Below are 22,336 nucleotides of genomic sequence, written 5' to 3' on the forward strand. Positions count from 1 at the left end.
ACCAAAGAGAGGTTCATCAACTCAAATTCTAGCAGCTAACACCACATCCCCAGGGGATGGAGATGGTCAACTCAACCCTGCTACTCATCGAGACTAGATCATATAAGCTTTGGAAATATTGCTAACCACCAGCACATAGACTCTAATATATTCAATAGACTGAGTCCTAATTTAATTTCAGCAATTTGCAGTAGTATCAGAAACTGATCTCAATTATAATTTAATAACCAGAAATCCAGTTAATACTGAATTATATATGATACGCCAAATTGCCTTTTCCACCGCAGTTTATTAATTATTATTCAAATTGCTAGGTTACTCTGTGTACAACTATTTACTGCTACTAATTATTTGTATATTCAATGTTTAAATTTAAGTAGCATTTATAATGTTGATGTCAATATACAAACAGAATGACTATTTGTATTATCCTTTTTAGGTTTTTCTGCGTCTGTGTTTTGTGGACTCCACCCCCGACACCTGCCGTCCGAAACTGGAACTGTAAGTGGGACCCGGCAATTGACCACGTTGTTCCTCCGAACCTGTGGGCGGCGGGGGAGAGAGAGAGAGAGACGGCTGGGGGTGGGAGAGATGACGGGGTGGGGGGGGAGAGAGGCGGCCGGGGAGGGAGAGAGGCGGTGGGGAGGCGGGGTGGAGAGAGGCGGTGGGGGGGGAGAGAGGCGGCGGGAGGGGAGAGAGGCGGTGGGGGGGGGAGAGAGGCGGTGGGGGGGGGGAGAGAGGCGGTGGAGGGGGGTGGAGAGAGTCGGTGGGGGGGGAGAGAGGCGGTGGGGGATGGGGAGAGAGGCGGTGGGGGGAGAGAGAGGCGGTGGGGGGGAGAGAGAGGCGGTGGGGGAGGGAGAGAGAGGTGGTGGGGGGGGGAGAGAGGCGGTGGGGGAAGAGAGAGGCGGTGGGGGGGGGGGAGAGAGGCGGTGGGCGTGGGGAGAGAGGCGGCGGAGGGAGAGAGAGGCGGCGGGGGGGGGGGAGAGTGGCGGTGGGGGGGGAGAGAGGCGGCGGGGGGCGGGGTGGGAGAGAGGCGGCGGGAGAGGGCGACCAAGCGGCGGGGGGGGGGGGGGGGGAGGGGAGAGAGGCGGCGGCGGGGGGAGAGAGGCGGTGGGGGGAGAGAGAGGCGACGGAGGGGGGAGCGAGGCGGTGGGGGGAGAGAGACGGTGGGGCGGGAGAGAGAGGCGGTGGGGGGGGAGAGAGGCAGCGGGGGGGGGAGAGAGGTGGTGGGGGGAGAGAGAGGCGACGGAGGGGGGAGAGAGGCGGTGGGGGGAGAGAGACGGTGGGGCGGGAGAGAGAGGCGGTGGGGTGTGAGAGAGGCGGTGGGGGGGGAGAGAGGCGGTGGAGGGGCGTGGAGAGAGGCGGTGGGGGGGGAGAGAGGCGACGGCGGGGAGAGAGGCGGTGGGGGGGGCGGAGAGAGGTGGTGGGGGGAGAGAGAGGCGGTGGGGGGGTGGGAGAGAGGCGGTGGGGGGGCGGAAAGAGGCGGTGGGGGGGGGGGAGAGAGGCGGTGGGCGTGGGGAGAGAGGCGACGGAGGGAGAGAGAGGCGGCGGGGGGGGGAGAGTGGCGGTGGGGGGGGGCAGAGAGGCGGCGGGGGGTGGGGTGGGAGAGAGGCGGCGGGGGGCGACCAAGCGGCGGGGGGGGAGGGGAGAGAGGCGGTGGGGGGGGGAGAGTGGCAGCGAGGTGGGGAGAGAGGCGGTGGGGGGAGAGAGAGGCGACGGGGGGGGGAGAGAGGCTGTGGGGGGAGAGAGACGATGAGGGGGGAGAGAGGCGGTGGGGGGGGAGAGAGAGGCGGTGGGGCGAGAGAGAGGCGGTGGGGGGAGAGAGGCGGTGGGGGGTGGGCCGGGGGGGGGTGGAGAGAGCGGCAGCGGAGGGGGAGAGAGGCGGTGGGGGGAGAGAGAGGCGGTGGGAGGGGAGAGAGAGGCGGTGAGGGGGGAGAGAGAGGCGGTGGAGGGGGGAGAGAGACAGCGGAGGGGGAGAGGGGCGACCGGGGGGTGGGGGGGGGAGAGAGGCGTCGGTGGGGAGGGGGGAGAGGCGATGGAGGGGGGCGCCGGGGGGGGGGGAGAGGCGGGAGAGAGGCAGCAGGGGGGGAGAGAGGCAACGGGGGGAGGGGGGGAGAGAGGCGACGGGGGGGAGAAAGGCAGCGGGGGGGAGAGAGGCAGTGGGGTGGGGGTAGAGGCGGCGGGGGGGGGGCCGGGGGGGGGGAGAGAGGCGACGGGGGGAGGGGGGGAGAGAGGCGACGGGGGGGAGAAAGGCAGCGGGGGGGAGAGAGGCAGTGGGGTGGGGGTAGAGGCGGCGGGGGGGGGGCCGGGGGGGGGGAGAGAGGCGACGGGGGGGGGGCGGGAGAGAGGCGACGGGGGGTGGGGAGAGAGGCGGTGGGAGGGGGGGTGCCGGCGGGGGGAGAGAGAGGCGGTGGGGGGAGAGAGAGGCAGCGGGGGGGGGAGAGAGGCGACGGGGGGGGGGAGAGGCGACGGGGGGGAGAGAGAGGCGGTGGGGGGTGGGCCGGGGGGGGGAGAGAGCGGCAGCGGAGGGGGAGAGTGGCGGTGGGGGGAGAGAGAGGCGGTGGGGGGGGAGAGAGAGGCGGTGGGGGGGGAGAGAGAGGCGATGGTGGGGGGAGAGAGACAGCGGGGGGGGAGAGAGGCGATGGGGGTGTGCCGGTGGGGGGGGGGAGAGGGGCGACCGGGGGGTGGGGGGGGGAGAGAGGCGTCGGTGGGGGGGGGGGGAGAGAGGCGGGAGAGAGGCAGCAGGGGGGGAGAGAGGCAACGGGGGGAGGGGGGGAGAGAGGCGATGGGGGGGAGAAAGGCAGCGGGGGGGAGAGAGGCAGTGGGGTGGGGGGAGAGGCGGCGGGGAGGGGGAGAGAGGCGATGGAGTGGGGCGGGGGGGGGGGGAGAGAGGCGATGGGGGGGGGAGAGGCAGTGGGGGGGAGAGAAGCGGTGGGGGGGGGAGAGAGGCAGTGGGGGGGGGGAGAGAGGCGGTGGGGGGGGGGAGAGGCGCCGGGGGGGGGGGGAGGCCGGGGGGGAGGAGAGAGGTGTACGGGGGGGAGAGAGGCGACTGGGGGGCTGGGGGGGGGGAGAGAGGCGGTGCGGGGAGAGAGAGGCGACGGGGGGGGGAGAGAGGCCGACGGGTGGGGGGCAGGGGGCGGGGGGAGAGAGGCGGTTTTGGGGGAGAGAGGCGATGGGGGGGGGGGGGGCCGGCGGGGGGAGAGAGAGGCGGTGGGGGGAGAGAGAGGCAGCGGGGGGGGGGAGAGAGGCGACGGGGGGGGAGAGGCGACGGGGGGGAGAGAGAGGCGGTGGGGGGTGGGCCGGGGGGGAGGGAGAGAGCGGCAGCGGAGGGGGAGAGTGGCGGTGGGAGGGGAGAGAGAGGCGGTGGGAAGGGAGAGAGAGGCGGTGGGGGGGGAGAGAGAGGCGGTGGAGGGGGGAGAGAGACAGCGCGGGGGGGAGAGAGGCGATGGGGGTGTGCCGGTGGGGGGGGGGAGAGAGGCAACGGGGCGGGGGGGCGGAGAGAGGCGTCGGTGGGGGGGGGGGAGAGGCGATGGAGGGGGGCGCCGGGGGGGGGGGGGGGAGAGAGGCGGGAGAGAGGCAGCAGGGGGGGAGAGAGGCAACGGGGGGAGGGGGGGAGAGAGGCGACGGGGGGGAGAAAGGCAGCGGGGGGGAGAGAGGCAGTGGGATGGGGGGAGAGGCGGCGGGGGGGGGAGAGAGGCGACGGAGGGGGGCCGGGGGGGGGGAAGAGAGGCGACGGGGGGGGAGAGGCAGTGGGGGGGGAGAGAAGCGGTGGGGGGGGAGAGAGGCGGTGGGGGGGGAGAGGCGACGGGGGGGGGGGGGGGAGAGAGGTGACGGGGGGGAGAGAGGCGACGGGGGGGCCGGGGGGGGGGAGAGAGAGGCGACGGGGTGGGGGGAGAGAGGCGACGGGGGGGAGAGAGAGGCGGTTTTGGGGGAGAGAGGCGGTGGGGGGGGGGGGCCGGGTGGGGGAGAGACGCGGTGGGGGGAGAGAGAGGCAGCGGGGGGGGGAGAGAGGAGGTGGGGGGAGAGAGAGGCAGCGGGGGGGGGAGAGAGGCGACGGGGTGCGGCCGGGGGGGGGTAGAGCCGCGGCGGGGGGGAGGGAGAGAGGCGGTGGGGGGAGAGAGGCGGTGGGGGGTGGGCCGGGGGGGGGTGGAGAGAGCGGCAGCGGAGGGGGAGAGAGGCGGTGGGGGGAGAGAGAGGCGGTGGGAGGGGAGAGAGAGGCGGTGGGGGGGGAGAGAGAGGCGGTGGAGGGGGGAGAGAGACAGCGGGGGGGGGGGAGAGAGGCGATGGGGGTGTGCCGGTGGGGGGGGGGGGGAGAGCGGCAGCGGAGGGGGAGAGAGGCGGTGGGGGGAGAGAGAGGCGGTGGGAGGGGAGAGAGAGGCGGTGGGGGGGGAGAGAGAGGCGGTGGAGGGGGGAGAGAGACAGCGGGGGGGGGGGAGAGAGGCGATGGGGGTGTGCCGGTGGGGGGGGGGGAGAGAGGCGACGGGGGGGGGGGGAGAGAGGCGTCGGTGGGGAGGGGGGAGAGGCGATGGAGGGGGGCGCCGGGGGGGGGGGGAGAGGCGGGAGAGAGGCAGCAGGGGGGGAGAGAGGCAACGGGGGGAGGGGGGGAGAGAGGCGACGGGGGGGAGAAAGGCAGCGGGGGGGAGAGAGGCAGTGGGGTGGGGGTAGAGGCGGCGGGGGGGGGGCCGGGGGGGGGGGGGAGAGAGGCGACGGGGGGGGGGCGGGAGAGAGGCGACGGGGGGTGGGGAGAGAGGCGGTGGGAGGGGGGGTGCCGGCGGGGGGAGAGAGAGGCGGTGGGGGGAGAGAGAGGCAGCGGGGGGGGGAGAGAGGCGACGGGGGGGGGGGAGAGGCGACGGGGGGGAGAGAGAGGCGGTGGGGGGTGGGCCGGGGGGGGGGAGAGAGCGGCAGCGGAGGGGGAGAGTGGCGGTGGGGGGAGAGAGAGGCGGTGGGTGGGGAGAGAGAGGCGGTGGGGGGGGAGAGAGAGGCGGTGGGGGGGGAGAGAGAGGCGGTGGTGGGGGGAGAGAGACAGCGGGGGGGGAGAGAGGCGATGGGGGTGTGCCGGTGGGGGGGGGGGAGAGGGGCGACCGGGGGGTGGGGGGGGGGAGAGAGGCGTCGGTGGGGGGGGGGGGGGAGAGGCGATGGAGGGGGGCGCCGGGGGGGGGGGGGAGAGAGGCGGGAGAGAGGCAGCAGGGGGGGAGAGAGGCAACGGGGGGAGGGGGGGAGAGAGGCGATGGGGGGGAGAAAGGCAGCGGGGGGGAGAGAGGCAGTGGGGTGGGGGAAGAGGCGGCGGGGAGGGGGAGAGAGGCGACGGAGTGGGGCGGGGGGGGGGAGAGAGGCGATGGGGGGGGAGAGGCAGTGGGGGGGGAGAGAAGCGGTGGGGGGGGAGAGAGGCAGTGGGGGGGGGAGAGAGGCGGTGGGGGGGGGAGAGAGGCGGTGGGGGGGGGAGAGGCGACGGGGGGGGGGGGGAGGCCGGGGGGGGGGAGAGAGGTGACGGGGGGGAGAGAGGCGACGGGGGGGCTGGGGGGGGGGGGAGAGAGGCGGTGCGGGGAGAGAGAGGCGACGGGGGGGGGGAGAGAGGCGACGGGTGGGGGGCAGGGGGCGGGGGGAGAGAGGCGGTTTTGGGGGAGAGAGGCGATGGGGGGGGGGGCCGGCGGGGGGAGAGAGAGGCGGTGGGGGGAGAGAGAGGCAGCGGGGGGGGGGAGAGAGGCGACGGGGGGGGAGAGACGAAGGGGGGGAGAGAGAGGCGGTGGGGGGTGGGCCGGGGGGGGGGGAGAGAGCGGCAGCGGAGGGGGAGAGAGGCGGTGGGAGGGGAGAGAGGCGACGGAGGGGGGCCGGGGGGGGGAAGAGAGGCGACGGGGGGGGAGAGGCAGTGGGGGGGGGAAGAGAGGCAGTGGGGGGGGAGAGAAGCGGTGGGGGGGGAGAGAGGCGGTGGGGGGGGGAGAGGCGACGGGGGGGGGGGGAGAGAGGTGACGGGGGGGAGAGAGGCGACGGGGGGGCCGGGGGGGGGGGGAGAGAGAGGCGACGGGTGGGGGGGGAGAGAGGCGACGGGGGGGAGAGAGAGGCGGTTTTGGGGGAGAGAGGCGGTGGGGGGGGGGGCCGGGGGGGGGAGACACGCGGTGGGGGGAGAGAGAGGCAGCGGGGGGGGGAGAGAGGAGGTGGGGGGAGAGAGAGGCAGCGGGGGGGGGAGAGAGGCGATGGTGGGGGGGCCGGGGGGGGTAGGAGAGAGGCGACGGGGTGCGGCCGGGGGGGGTAGAGCCGCGGCGGGGGGGAGGGAGAGAGGCGGCGGGGGGGGGGGGGGCCGGGGGGGGAGAGAGAGGCGTTGGGGGGAGAGAGAGGCAGCGGGGGGGGGGGAGAGGCGGTGGGGGGGGAGAGAGGTGATGGGGGGGGGGGGGAGGAGAGAGGTGACGGGGGGGGGCCGGGGTGGGGTCAGAGAGAGGCGACGGGGGGGGGGAGAGGCGACGGAGGGGGGCAAGGGGCAGGGGGGAGAGAGAGGCGGTGGGGGGGGTGCCGGGGGGGGGGAGAGAGAGGCGGCAGGGGGAGAGAGAGGCGGTGGGGGGTGAGAGAGGCGGTGGGGGTGGAGAGAGGCGATGGGGGGGGGCGGAGAGAGGCGACGGGGGGTGGGGGGAGTGAGGCGGTCGGGGGGGAAGAGAGAGGCGACGGCGGGGCAGAGAGGTGACGGGGGGGTGGTAGAGAGGCGGCGGGGGGGGGGCGGGGAGAGAGGCGACGGAGGGTGGGCCGGCGGGGGGGAGAGGCAGTGGGGGGGGGAGAGAGGCGGTGGGGGGGGGCGGGGAAGAGGCGGTGGGGGGGGGAGAGGCGATAGGGGTGTTGGCCGTCGGGGGGGAGAGGCGGTGGGGGGGAAAGAGGCGACGGGGGGGGTGGGCCGGCGGGGTGGAGAGGCGGTGGCGGGGGGAGAGAGGCGGTGGAGGGGGGGCGGAGGGGCGGTGGGGGGGAGAGAGGCGGTGGGGGGGGGGGAGAGAGGCGGTGGGGGGGGGGGGGCGGAGAGGCGGTGGGGGGGAGAGAGGCGACGGGGGGGGTGGCGGCGGGGGGGGGAGAGAGGCGGTGGGGGGGGAGAGAGGCGACGGGGGGAGAGAGAGAGTCGGCGGGGGGCGGGGGAGAGAGGCGACGGGGGAAGAGGCGGCGGGCGGTGAGAGAGAAGCAGCGTGGGGGGGGAGGGAGAGAGGTGCGGCGGGGAAAGTGAGAGATATGAGGGGTGGGAGAGAGAGAGACACGGGTGGGGGGGACAGAGAGAGGCATGACAGGGAGAGAGAAATGAGGGGGAGAGAGAGAGACACCGGGGGGGGGGAGGGCGGGGAGAGAAAAAGACAGAGAGGGGGAGGAGAGGGGGAGAGAGAGAGAGACACAAGGGTTGGGAGGGAGAGAGACATGGCTGGGGGGCAGGGGTGGGAGAGAGAGATAGGCAGGAGGAGAGAGAGACACGGGGGTGCTGAGAGAGAGAGATGGGGCGGCGGGGAGAGAGATGGTGGGGGAGAAAGCGAGAGAGAGAGACAGGAGCGGGGGAAGAGAGAGAGTGGGGAAGTGGGGGAGGGGAGTGAGGGAACTAAGGGAAGACGGATCACATTGTTCCAACCCCCTCCCGATTTCTCGGAAAGCTCGGTGCATGTGTTACAAGGGATATCATTGGACTGGATGAAATCCAGAAGTCACGACACTGTCACATAGAAACATAGAAAATAGGTGCAGGAGTAGGTCATTCGGCCCTTCAAGCCTGCACCACCATTCAATAAGATCACTATTCACTTCATTGCCAATAAACCTGTTAACAATCCATGACCTACACACAATGCCCCATCTATGGTGGGGGGGGGGGGGAGGGGGCGGGAAAGATCATGCACTTGCAGGGGTAAGGGACTTCGGCTGGTACTTTGGAAGCTTTTGCTGGGTTGGTGGCGATCTATCTTCTCTGGCTTATGAAGTCAGAATGAATCGAATTAACTTTGCAAAGTCAATCAGAACTTGGTTTTGGCAGTCCCAGTTACACATCCCAGAGAAACTTAACCTCCAAGGGGACCAATCAGCATTCGGTCATGTGATAATGGAGAGCCAATCAGAGACAAGGCGGCCATTTTGGTAGTACAAATAAGCATATCCATAAACAAATGTTCGTGCAGGACTGGCTGTTTGTGTTCTTCTTTGATGATTTTGCAAGAAAAGGTTAATTAATTCACTCAATAGCTTGTGGGTATTCTAATTGGGAATTGCTATGGTAAACTCAAATTCAATCTGAACTGGGTGAGGCAAGATAGTTCAATGAGCCAAACTTAGGCATCATTCACTCCTAGACGCAGGCAGGGAGATAAACCCCACATGGTTCCTTAGTGAGAATTTAAGGTGAAGAGGGTTAATGATTCATCTTGTTTCTTCATATGTATTTGTCAGGATGTTAAACCTCAAGTGTTCTTACTATAAGGCATCCTTATGTGCCTTGCCTATTTAAGGGAGGACGCAAGCTGTCACATGATCCATACCCTAGCCAGTTGCAGAGTGAATGTTTTGCTTGGTGCACTGCTTCAGCTCGGCACTGGGCAACATAATGGAGTCAAAGCCGATTCAAATTTCCCCCAACCATCAGTGATAGGTAGTTTGGCAAATGGACCAATGCAATTAATTTGATGCCAGACAGATCACATTCGCAGCCTTTACCATGTGGTACACAAGACCACAGCAAGAGCAAATTCCAGAGGCGTAGGTGTTGTACATCTGTTGGGCAGGTTTCCATGCAGCTGTGAGATCCAGCAACCCAGGAGACTCAGTCGGCCATAACAGCTTGCCAAATGCATAGTTCTTACAAGCGAGGCACTGTACTCATATTTGAAAGGGAAGTGATGTGACAAAATCAAGCACTTTTGTCTATGATGGATTATTGATGGGATTCTTTCTTATTAATCACAGCACACAGAGTTAAAATAGGTTATTGTTACCTATTTCTACATGGTACAGAGAATACACAGCCCAGACCGGTTGTCATTGTCCTTCCATAGGGATCTGTCTAACAGCCCATTCAAAGGGCTTGGAATGGTCAATGGGTCAAGACATTCCATTCAAGTGCAAGTATCCTGTGAGGTTGTTCACAGTACATGTTTGTTTTGCAGCTGTATGTGTATGAGCAAACACCATTTTGAATCTTGTACATGGCTAAACACTTAATCTAGTTATGTAACGTAAAGTTTTTAATGTTCCCTTTATTCTGGGACATCTTCAAAATGAATTTGGAGCTATACCTTGATCGGTATTACACATAGACAACAGTCAGTTTAAAATCAGCAGGGGTACGAGGCTAGGTATGGGGATTTTGTGGTATGGATAATGAAGAATGAATTAAAGGATCAGCTTTCATGGGTCAGTTTAATGTTTAAGGTTAGCACAGGAGAAGCATTAGTCACTTTGATATTGAGGAGATTAACACTTCATAATTTTTTTATTGGTCATCCCTAGTTGACTTGACAAGAGGATGATGGGTCGCCTTCTTGAACTGCCACAGTGCTTCCGGTGATGCTTCTCCTACAATGGTGTTAGGCAAGACAGCCTAGGATTTTAACCCTGCAATGGTGAAGGAATGGCAATATATGCCCATGTCGGGATGGGCTAGGGGAAACTTAGAGGTGCTGATGTTCCCATGATATTATTTCCCTTGTCCTTCTTAGTGGTAGAGGTCATTCAGGAGGGAGGTGTTGTCAAAGTAAGGTTGTTGCAATGCAATATATAATTGGTACATACTACAGCCATAGTGTACAAGTAATGGAGGTAATTGAGTCCAGTTAGAGAGGCACCAGTCAAGCGGGCTGCTCTGTCCTGGATGGCATCAGGCTTCTTCAGTGTTGTTGCAGCTGCACCCATCCAGGCAGGTGGTGAGCATTCCAACACAGTCCTAACTTGAGTCTTGTCGATGGTGGAGAGACTTTGAGGGGTCAGGAGATGAGCTGCTCGTCGCTGAGTAACAAGCCTCTGCCCTGTTCTTATACCTACTGCATTGATATGGCTGTTGCAATTTAGCTTCTGGTCAATGGTGACCTCCAGGATATTGATGATGGGGGGAACTGAGTGATGGTAGTGCCAGGGAGATATAATTGGGCTTTTTCTTGCTCTAGATAATCATTATCTGATACTTATGCGGTGTGACTGTCACCTGCTACATGTCAGCCTGAGCTTGATGTTGTCCGAGTCCGGCAGTAAATTGGCTTCATTACTAAAAGGAGTTGTGAATAGAGCTGAACACTGTGGAATCATCAACCCCAGTCCTGACATTACAGAGGAAGGCATTGAGGAAGCAACTGAAGATGGTTGGGGTGAGGACCTTGCTCTGATGATTTCCTGCAAATATGCCCTGTGGCTGCAATAACTGGCTTCAAACAACCAGAAACAGATGTAAGATTCGGCGAAAACATCAACAACAAAACCATATACTTTTGGACTCATACGTTTTGAACTTTGCTGGGACACATTTTCTGTTACTGCGAAGAGCAAACAGCACTGGTTGAGGCAGGTCCAAACATGTTTAACTTGAATACACATCAGCTGGGTGGGTATGAGAATGGCTGAAAGCAGGTACATCATGGTTGATGAGCGCCTTTTGTCATGGAATTGGAACCCATCAGTGAAACATTAAGTAAAGTAGCCGGGGTTTCAGGCTATCGAACGACAAAGGAGAGCTATTCGACCACAGACTCATCGGAGCCACCCATCGAGGGATAGCGTAGTTGACAAAGGAGCAGGCAAAGACTTGATTTTGCTTTTCAATTGGACAGCCTCAGGGAAAAGTCAGTCGGATTTTTGGCGCAAAAAAAAGCAGTCTTGCAGGTATAAGAGAACGGCAATTGCAGCCACTCCCCTCTCCTACGCCTGCTTGCAACACACAAGGACCGAGCACTCCATCTGGGACTGAGAGAAGAAACCACCATCTATGAGCCAAGAGAGCCTTGCTACTTCGACTGAGAAGCTGACCTTGAGACTGGACTTGAAGACCCAGAAGCTACGCCTCATCGGGAGAAGCAGCGAGTAAGCCAGAGGGGTAATTGGTGAGCATTTATCCTAGCCCACACATCTTTAAGACCACCGCATAGTGTGGAAGGATGTCATGTGTCCCAACCAAGCCTTAGAGGTTTTAGTGGGGAGATTTTTGCAAGGATCATAAGCGTACGCACATTTCTGTTGGACAGATTCAGTGGTGCAATTTTGAATCCGAGCAGGGGTGTTTTAGATGTGGGTACTTCGCGTTAGGAGCCTGTTTAGACAGGCCAGACTGTGTGTTGTACTATGTTTGTTTGTATTACACTACTAGGGTGTGTTTTACTGGGAGCAGTGTGTTTTCACTTGAATAAAAGTATTGAGATGGTTGAAACCGAAAAGATCTGTCTATGACTGTATATTACTGTTCATGACTAGAATTCCGGAGTCTAGAACTATTGTAAGAGGGATGATTCGAAACCACCAGGGGCAAAACCACATACAGAATTGATGACCACAGCAGGATGAAAAGGTGAAGGAGTATAACTGTCGAGCATTTTGGAAGTTCGATCTTCATTCTATCGCATCCTACGTGAAGGCATGTTTGCCCACCCATCGAGGATAAGGACAGAGAGTGAAGCCTTGCTTCTCCAACCCGACAGACTTCAACTTCAACCTGGACCTTGCATGCTTCAGTCAAGCACAGGGCTTTGGAGTCGAACCGCTGAGGAAGGACCAGCGTGCAAGGAAGGGCGGATTGGAGGAGAACTCAATAGTTGCATGTTCATCAACCGATCCACGAAAGTGCGTGAGGGTGTGTCAGTGTGCCCTAACCAAACCAGAGGGGGGTTTAAAGTTAGTTGGGTGCTGGGAGGGTTTAGCCCTCGGGGAGGGTTGGTCCGTTGTAAGATTAATAAGTGCACTGTTTTACTGGGTATTGCTGCACTGTGTGGTTCTACTTCACAAGCATCTGGCGAGTGGAGTGTAGGTGTTGATCTGTTGTAATAAACCTTGTGTGATTTTGACCTCGAAAACGTTGGTCCGTGTCTCACTATAAGACAATCCATTGTAACTCTTTTTGACCGAACATAAGGACAGGGTTAGTGTGTTTACTATAAGCGGGTGTTAAATCTTAAACAGCAGATTGGATAACTGTGAGAGATCTATTGGCACCGATCTCTGCGGAAAACCAACCCATAGCACAGGAAGCAAGGCAGGGCCGATTTGGCACCGGTCACTGCCAAGTAAAAACCCTTATGTATTTGGACTCTACGGCGAGGCCTCTAAAACCTTGGGAAATAACCGTAGACTGACCACTTACAGATTTGGTGACCGCAGGCAGGACTCCGGTACAAGTGAACCCACAGTCATGGAAGATCTCAAGGTCAAGAGATCAGCAGTGGGGGATAGGATTTTCTCGTACATATTCGGAAAAGTTAATATAACACAGCAGTGGGTGTTAGACCTGTTGCGAGCTGGGAGTCCAGAGGACAAAGCTGCAGAGTGGACTGGGGGTAAGAGCACAAAAAGGCTCCTGTGTCTGCAGAAGCAAGTCCAGTTGCTCAGGGAGCAGGTTGGTCAGCTTAAGGCAGAGCTTCAAGAGTCAGAGGAGCAGTCAGTCGCAAGGGCCACAGTGGGGAACAGATTAGTGGATGAGTTACACGAAGAGAGGCAAGAAAGGCGTACTCAGGAGGAAACCTCCCGTAACACAGGAGGGTATCTGCAATGCCAAGTCACTGAGGCCAAGCTCAACGAGCAGGCTGTATGGAAAGAGAACGCCCGCTGAATGGGTAAAGTTGATGGGCTGGAGGAGCAACTGAGAGATATTAAGACAGCTTACAGGGTAGTTAGCAGTAAGGGGTTTGAGAGTGGGAATCACAGGCCCTGCCGAGAAAAAATCCAAAGTTTGACTCAAGCTCTTGCCAAAGCCAAAAGCTTGCTTGATGGCCCCGGGAAAAGCTTGGGTGGACTGGGAAGAGGAAGAAGATAGCGAGGATTGGGGGCAGGGTAGGAACGTCCGATCACCGCTTGAAGCGCCAAAGGGACCGATGTGGCTCATACTGTAGCAGAAGTTTGGCCCGCCCGTAGACGGCGTGGGTCAGCATGCACTGCAAAGCGACTTTGTGGTTCTGTTCACCACCCCGCAGCTGCAGAATATGATCTCGGGGGTGCCCAAGTTAAGGAACGAAGGGGGCCTCTCAGTTCACTTCACCGAGGTGGACCAGGTTGGAGGGATTAACGGGTGTAGTGAGGCCGAGGCTCACAAACTGTTGCTGTTTTCTCTGAATGGGAAGCTGTAGCAGGCCCTGTCCACCAAGACCAAATGGGTCAGGGGACCACGGCCGGCTTAAAGGAGGAAATCCTGAGAGCCATGGGTCACACCCAGGGTAGTCCATTCTCTCGGTTAAAGAGGACACTGCAACTGGCAGGGGAAGCACCTCAGGCATTCGTGGAAGGCTCTGGCCTGTCTACGAAATTGCCACGAATAAGGGTAAAAGTGGAGGCCTGGTTTGACTCCGGGGACCTCGTGAATACGGAGGCCAGATTGCTCCGTCACATGAGCCTGGCTTTTAAAACTGGCTCAGAGGAGGAGATCAAACCAAGAAAAGGCAGGGTACACGAAGTAAAGGCCAGTGAGGCTAGTAAAAAGGAATGGTGTCAGCAAGGGGTTAGCGCAGGGAAGGCTAGGACATGTTTCGGGTGCGAGGAGGTGGGACACTGGAGGAGAGACTGCCCGGCCTCGAGGAGGGGGCAAGGCAAAGGGGATCCTCTAGTGCCTGAGACAAAACCTGTCGAGACGAAGGGAACAACCATGGAACAATTTGATGTTCTGGTGGCCGCCCTTCCGACAGTTTTTGTGCCAGAGCAGGGAAGGGTAGACGCTGCCGTGAGCAGGGACATCCTGACCGCTCCGATAACCTCACCACCCTGACTAGCATGCACCCAGCCTAAGTACCTGTGTTCGCTCATGTACGATGAGTGGAGTAGACCATGCGTGAGGATGGGGGTGGAGAAGGTAGAGGGGAAGTACTTGGTGGACACCGGGGCTTCGAGCACGGTGATCCATGCGAGTAACCCGGCCGATTCACCCTGGTCCAGCAAGGTTCCATTCAGTCTCATGGGGTTCACCGGGAACGAGCAGGTGGGGGCGATGTCCAGGCCGTTAGCCATGGATTTAGGATCCCTCCACACCAGGTGGGAATGCATCCTAATAAAGTGGGAACGGCCAGGGTCAGGAGTCCTAGGGGACTTTATGTTAGCCCACAGGATTATAGTGGATTTGAAGAATCACTGCCTTTGGGGAGCAGTGGGTTCCGATAAGGAGAAGGAAGTTGTAGTGATCCCAAGAAAGAGGAAGGAAAAGGCAACATGTGTACCATGAAGCCAAAGGGGAGTTACGACCTAGAGCAATTAGTCAATACTACCCCAGCCGAGTACCAGGCGTACGTGCGGGACAACCTTGCATCGTGGTAGGCTGACGGGGGTGGAAGTCCGAGTACAGGGGGATCCCATGTCACAGCACAGAAGCAATACAGTTTCCCCAGAGAGGCAGAAGCTGACTTGGAGATGGCACTGGGATCCCTGGTAGCACAGAAAGTGTTGAGGCCCATATCCACACACGTGAACTCGCCACTTTGGCCTGTTAGGAAACCGGACCAATCGTGGAGAGCCACCATGGACTATCAGGTGCTCCACAAAAACATCCCAGCCTGCGCGCCCACAGTCACGGCCGTAGCTGATCTGATAGGGATATTCCAGCAACCGCAACCATATTTATGGTGCTGGACATTTCAAACGGGTTTTGGTCGATTCCCCTGAAACGGGAAGACCAGTACAAGTTTACCTTCTTTTTTAAAGGACAGCAGTACACATGAACATGCCTTCCCCTGGGATTTCATAACAGCCCCTCCATATTCCACCAGGGAATGGCAGACGCCTTAAAGGGTTTCAGCAGACCCCAGCAGTTGATGCAGTATGTGGACGATTTGCTTTTGTTCTCCAATGAGGGGGAGGAACATGGTCCGCTGCTGGCTGGAGCTGCTGAGAGAGACAGGGTTCAAGGTCAGATCGGTCAGAGGGAAGTGAAATTCCTCAAGCTGACCGTGAGGGCTGGGGAAAGAGCTATAGATGAGGCCAAACAGAAGGCGGTACAGGAGTTACCAGCCACCACGACCGTGACGGGGGTGAGAGCCTTCCTGGGGCTCACGGGGTACTGCAGGGATTTTATTGTGGATTACGCCACCATGGCAGCCCCTCTGCTTTGGCTCCTCCACAAGGGAATGGGATGGGGACTGCATGGCAGCATTTAATCGCCTCAAGGGAGTCCTGCAGATGGCACCCGCGTTAGGGGCGATTAATGGTGGGGAGGACTTCTTTTTGGAAGTAGCAGCCAGCGGGGACAGTTTTGGTGCGGTGCTGCTCCAGGAGTGGCACGGCAAGCTGAGGCCCGAGGTGTACTCGTCAAGAGTCCTCATGGATGTAGAACGGGGATATTCCAATTGCGAGAGGCATTTCCTAGCCATGCACTGGGCCGTAAAGTGCTCACAGTTCTTTACGGGATCGTCCCTAATCATTCTACTAATCCACCATACCCCCACTCAGATGTTATTAGATGAGAGGATAAAGGACGGCGCAGTGAGCAGTGCTCGCATTGCCCGCTGGACTTTATTGCTCTTACAAATGCATCTAAGAGTGCAAGGCCTGAGTGAGCCCAAGTTGGCCGCCAACATGATCTACTCAGGGACGGCCCACAAGTGTACGGTGGAAGAGGTATGGGATGTGGAAATAGGATTCCGGGCCAGGTTACACCAAGATCTACGTCGACGGGTCTAGTTCGCCATTTCACCGGCTGTGGGATTTATGACCTGCTGGAGCTGTTGAGGGAAGTCCAGGCACCGGATCCCGTCCTCAAGGTCGTCCTAGAGCAGCAGGCTAAGGGCGAGAAGTTCCGTTCCGAGTAGCAGGCATCACCGTAAAGGAGGGGATGCCCTTTAAGGGGGATCGGTCCAGAGGGAATTCCTCCAGTTGGCCCACGGAGACCCAGGAGCAGGACACCCAGGGCCGGAGACTATCTGGCAAAGGGTAGAACAGTCAGGGTGGTGGTCGCAACTGAGGGAGGATGTCCGCGATTTTTGACGCTTTAAAACAACTTTGTCAAAAGGCAGAGCAGCAGCTTGGGCCGAGTGCCAGACCACTCAGCTAAATTGACACGGGCTATGAAAGACGATTAGAAAAAATCCTACCAGAAATAGACCTTTCCTAATATTCATTCGGTGGAATGGTGAAGTATCTGCAACAAAAGACTCGGTGCTGGGACAAGTTTTTACTCACCTCGATACCACCAGTGGAAGAATTAACATTTTCAGCATCCTCATCAGCAGCTCGCCAGGGAACTGGAAATATTTGATTTCCTAAAAAGTCACAAATATATAAATGCAGGTGGACGGGGCCCATTAAACATACTGGTAGTAATTGTGCAATAAAATATATTGAGGATGAAGCGATCTTCTTGCGTATATATAGTTTGAACTGAAATGTCACCAGACTTTGGCAGCACTTAGAAAGGCAATGATGTGTTTATTTGGGAAATACAAATAAATGCAACTTCTTTTGAAAAGAGGGAGAGTAAAGTGAAACCAAGTTTTCAGAACACGCCCAAATCCTCAAATAATTGCAGCTCGTATTTTATATAAATGTATATATATATATATTTGTTGTAGAAGTGGCACCTTTGGACAAAAATATAATTGATGTAAATTTAACCCTGGTGAAATTGTGATTTTTTTTTAAAGTCACTCCATTAGGAATTACCAGTTACATAGATGATTAAACAGATTCAATATTGTTTGCTGCCAGTGAGTTAATGTCAAATATTTTTAGAACTGCCTACCTGTTCGGAGAGATGCCTAGTTCTAAGGAAAAATCCCAGTGAGCACCCGATAATAACGGACAACACCGAGAGAATGAGCAGACCGTTCCTTTTAAAGACATCCTTGATCTGAACCGAGACTGCAGCAAATGCCACCGCCATCGTGCCCTGGTTTGCTGTGCTCCTCCGCCCAGACACCGGTAGTTCTGTGACTGCTCGCACACAGGAGCTCAGCTCTAATGTCCGATCATTGGGCTTTGCACACACAGAACCTCTGACCTCCAAGGCAAACTTCGTCAAATAGAAAGCTCGTGCCAGCTGCCATTATTATCCCAAACTGATGTCTCTGATCTATTTATCCGAGAGTTCATTGAGTATCAAAGACGATTATTGACCAACCTGAGGGCTTGAGCCAGCACTCAGAGATGAACCTTCTGGCTCCCGGACTTAAACATTCGAAATGGTTCTGGAGAACATGTAAATAATAGAAAAACAGAACAATATTTATTAAAATGTTACTCCAAAGAGTAGCTTCCCTTCTGTTCCAGCCCATTAAGCAAAAATACTGTTAAATTTAATTTTGAACCTGCAATTAAACAAGAAAAAGTTCCAGCATTCAAATGGCTCGGTCGATAAATTAACAGCAACTTGTATTTATATATCGCCTTTAACGTAGAAAAACGTTCCAAGGCACTTCACAGGAGTATTAGGTCAAAAAAATTTGACACAGAGCCAAATAAGGAGAAATCATGGCAGATGACCAAAAGCTTGGTCAAAGAGGTCGGTTTTAAGGAGAGTCTCAAAGGAGGAAAGAGAGGTAGAGAGGCTAAGAGGTTTAGGGAGAGAATTCCAGAGCTTAGGGCCCAAACAGCTGAAGGCATGACCACCAATGGTTGAGTGATTATAATCAGGGATGTTCAAGAGGCCAGAATTAGAGGAGCACAGATATCCTGCGGTTGTGGGGTTGGGGGAGATTACAGAGATAGGGAGGGGTGAGGCCATGGAGGGGATTGAAAACAAGGATGAGAATTTTGAATCAGTATTGTAATGAACTGCACAAGCCAGGTTCAATCTGTGACCAGATAGTTGTTCTCAACAGAGTGGAGGAAGAGAGAGACCTCGGCCAACAGAGAGCCAAAAGGTAGATTGGTGGAAAAGGCAAATGGAATTTGGGGTTTTATATAGAGAGGATTGAATATAAAAACATGGAAGTGTTGATGAATCTGTGGAAGACATTAGTCCATAATTTTGAGAAGTGAAAGCTAAGAGAATGTCTGATGGAAATTTTTGAATGAATCAGTGACAATGGGGCATAAATCTAGGATTAATACTAAAAGCCTATAGAGAGATGTTACAATAATGTTTTTCATGCAGATGGATATTAAAATATGGAATGTATTGCCTTACAGTATTTAAATGGGAATTGCTTCAATAGCAAAAATATTAGGTGATACCGAACAGAAGGAGGAAAGAGGATTGGAGTAGTTAGCTCCAATAGCGAGCTAGAATTGGTGCAGGTAAGATGGAACAAATGGCCTCCTTCTATCATGAAATTTCTGTAATACCAAGATCTAAGCTGGGGTGAAAGTAAGGGTACTATAACTAGCCCTCAGATGGAATATTATAGAGCATTATAAGGCATCTGAGTCTACAATTTTTGTAGGCAAGGCTGACATTAATTGCCCGTCCCTAGTTACCCCTGGAAGGTGGTGGTGGTGGGTCTTCTTCTTGAACTGCTAGTGGTTTTCATCTCGATGATTGATAAAGATGGTGAAAAACAATGGTATCAAGACAGATCCTGCGATACTCCACTAGTGACCAGTCCCTAAGCAGTAATGCTGCCATTAATAAGTAACTTCTGTTGATGAGAATGCAACTAATTCCTTATCCAAACCAAAATCTGCCTGCTAGTCCTACAGACCTCACCCTTATTTAGTAGATTTTTCTGCAGCACTGCTACAAAGTCCTTTTGAAAATCACAATGTCAACTAAGCAACCTAGAAACTTCCTTAACAAATTCAACCAGGCTGGTGAGATACAACCTTCTTTTCCTGAAGCCATGTTGAGGTTCCCTAATAACCCTTCTCCCTCAAGGTGGTCATGCAATGATCACTTCTACCAACTTGCCTATAACTTACAACAGCAACTTGTATTTATATTGGACCTTTAACATAGTAAAACGTTCCAATTCACTTCACAGGAGCATTCCAAAACAAAATTTGACACCAAACCACAGAAGGAGAAATTAGGGCAGTTTGGTCAAAGAGGTAGGTTTTAAGGAGCGTCTTAAAGGAAGGAAGAAACGAGGTGAGGCAGAGCGGTTTAGGGAGGGATTTCCAGAACTTAGGGCCTTGGCAGCTGAAGGCTCGGCCACCAGTGGTTGAGCGATTAAAATCAGGGATGCTCAAGAGGCCAGAGGATCGCAAATATCTCGGAGGTGCAGGGTGGGGGGTGGGTTGTCGGGCTGGAGGAGATTACAGAGATAGGGACAGGCGAGGCCACAGAGAAATTTGAAAACAAGGATGAGAATTTTAAAATCGAGGTGTTGCTTAACTGGGAGTCAATATAGGTCAGTGAGCACAGGGGTGATGGGTGAACGGGATTTGGTGTGAGTTAAGACACGGGCAGCAGAGTTTTGGATAACCTCAAGTTTATGTAAGGTAGAAGGTTGGAGGTCAGCCAAGAGTGCACTGGAATGGTCAAGTCGTGAAGTAACAAAGGCATGGATGAGGGTTTCAGCAGCAGGTGAACTGAGGCAGGGGTGGGGTCGGGTGCTGTTGCAGAAGTGGAAATAGAGACAGTCTTAGTTATGGCGTGGATATGTGGTTGGAAGCTCAGTTCAGGGTCAAATATGACATCAAGGTTGTCAACATTCTGGTTTAGCCTCACATGCTGGGGAGAAGATGGAGTCGGTGACCAGGGAACAGAGGAGGAAGGAGGGATTCAAATTCCTGGGACATTGGAACCAGTTCTGGGGGAGGTGGGACCAGTACAAACCGGATGGTCTGCATCTGGGCAGGACCAGAACCAATGTCCTAGGGGGAGTGTTTGCTAGTGCTGTTGGGGAGGGATTAAACTAATATGGCAGTGGGATGGGAAACTATGCAAGCAGACAGAGAGAAGTAAAATGGGGGAAGAAGCAAAAGATAGAAAGAAGAAAAGTAAAAGAGGAGGGCAGAGAAACCCAAGGCAAAACTCAAAAAGGACCACATTACAGCAAAAGTCTAAAGGGACAACTGTGTTAAAAAGACAAGCCTGAAGGTTCTGTGCCTCAATGCGAGGAGTATTGGTCGGTAATAAGGTGGACAAATTAACTGTGCAGGCAGCTATTAATGAATATGATATAATTGGGATTACGGAGACATGGCTCCAGGGTGACCAAGACTGGGAACTCAACATCCAGGAGTATTCAACATTCAGGAAGGATGGACAAAAAGGAAAAGGAGGTGGGGTAGTGTTGCTGGTTAAAGAGGAAATTAGCACAATACTAAGGAAGGACATTAGCTTGGATGATGTGGAATCTGTATAGGTTGAGCTGCAGAATAGCAAAGGGCAGAAAACGCTAGTGGGAGTTATGTACAGACCACCAAACAGTAGTAGTGAGATCGGGAACAGCATCAAACAAGAAATTAGGGATGCGTGCTGTCATGTTTGTAACCTCACATAACTGTAACCTTTATGTAACAACACTGTACACTGTATACACCTGAGAAATGCACACCTTGACCACAGGGGGTGAACTTGTGGGAGACACTCCTCACCTGGTCATCCAGGTATATAAAGGGAGATCCCATGCAGGGTCATCACTTCTTGGTCCTGTGAATAAAGGTACAGGTCACAGAGCGACCTTGACTCCAGTATGTGCCTCGTGTTGATTTGCTGTAGTGTGTAAGGACACAACATTTGGTGATGAGAAACGGGAATCAACGACTCAAGAGAATGGCCACCAGTAGCACGGAGGAATGGTACTGTGTTGGTGAGGACTGGGACGATTTCGTTGAGAGGCTCCAGCAGAGCTTTGTCACAAAGCATCTACTGACCAGCTGTGGACCTAAGACGTACGCGCTGATGAAAGACCTGCTCACACCCAAGAAGCCGGCGGACAAGACCTTCGAGGAGCTCAGCAAACTGATCGGTGAGCACCTCAAACCGGCAAGTAGTATACACATGGCCTGATGCCGATTCTATAAGCACCAACGTCGGGAAGGGCAGAGCATACCGGACTTCGTTGCGGACCTTCGACGCTTGGCCAGCCTCTGTAAGTTCACAGACGCCTGCAGGGGGGAGATGTTATGGGATTTCTTCATTGAGGACATTGGTCATGCCGGGATTTTTAGGAAGCTAATTGAGACCAAGGACTTGACCTTGGAAGCAGTGGCGTTGATGGCTTAAACCTTCATGGCGGGGAAGGAGGAAACCAAGATCATATACGCGCGCAACTCTTGCTCCCAACGTGGCGATGGAGCAGGGAGTTAACATGGTAAACGCAACTCAGAACCCTGCAGGCAGGCAAGGGCAATTCGACACCAACCAAGCAGTAACAGACTCTAGGGTGGATCCGCAACAGAGACAATGGCAGGTTGAACGGACATTTATACCATCACAAGGGACAATACGTTCCAGGATGGGGCCATTGACACCCACTAACAGAGTACTCAAGAGTAATCAAAGAGACAATCAGAGAGAAATGCCTGGTAACAGCTCTTTTGTTCACAACAATCTCAGCTCATGCTGGAGTTGCGGGGGCAAACATACTGCGAAGACCTGACGGTTTCAACAATTCATCTGCAGAAATTGTAACTTGAGTGGACATTTAGCCAGGATGTGCAGGAAGCCCGCAGCGAGTCTGGTTTATGAAATGGATGAACCACAAGAGGGGTCTGCAAGGCAGGGGTATGCCTGGGACACAGCAATGCACGCTGAAGTTCAGCGGGTCCAGGTGGCAAACATCCACAGCTCATACACAAAAACGCCACCTATGATGATGAGAGTACTGTTAAACAGCATCCCGGTACGCATGGAGCTGGACACAGGAGCCAGCCAGTCACTTATGAGTGTCCAACAATTCGAGAAACTGTGGCCACTCAGAGCTAGCAGACCCAAACTAGAACGCATTGACACACAATTACGGACATACACCAAAGAGATCATCCCAGTGCTAGGCAGTGCAATGTTGGTGGTCACACATAGTGGATCTCAGAACCGGCTGCCACTCTGGATTGTCCCGAGAAATGGTCTCGCACTTTTGGGGAGGAGCTGGCTAGCCGAGATGAACTGGAAATGGGGGGATGTGCACGCCATTTTATCTGTGGAGCGAAGTTCATGCTCACAGGTCCTACAAAAGTTCGAGTGATTATTTCAACCTGGCGTCGGGACTTTCACAGGCACCAACGCATCACCCCGGACGCCACACCAGTGCACCACAAAACCAGACCTGTGCCGTTTGTGATGCGGGAGAAAATTGAGAGTGAGTTAGACAGGTTGCTAAGAGAGGGCATAATTTCGCCC

At 56.5% G+C, this 22,336-nt stretch overlaps 1 protein-coding gene across 1 annotated transcript in view; it reads right to left on the reverse strand.

The window, feature by feature from the left end:
- The window catches only part of slc1a7a (solute carrier family 1 member 7a), a 197,982-nt gene extending 180,992 nt beyond the window's left edge, over positions 1 to 16,990 (reverse strand). Inside the window, exons 1-2 of the mRNA XM_070886126.1 lie at positions 16,850 to 16,990; positions 16,291 to 16,370 (exon numbers count right to left, since the gene is read on the reverse strand). Of these exons, the coding sequence (XP_070742227.1) occupies positions 16,291 to 16,370; positions 16,850 to 16,990 (221 nt within the window). The remainder of the gene's footprint in view (positions 1 to 16,290; positions 16,371 to 16,849) is intronic.
- Positions 16,991 to 22,336: the final 5,346 nt, after the last annotated feature.

Source organism: Pristiophorus japonicus, chromosome 8 (assembly GCF_044704955.1).
Source record: "Pristiophorus japonicus isolate sPriJap1 chromosome 8, sPriJap1.hap1, whole genome shotgun sequence".
In the NCBI taxonomy this organism is placed as follows: Eukaryota; Metazoa; Chordata; class Chondrichthyes; family Pristiophoridae; genus Pristiophorus; species Pristiophorus japonicus.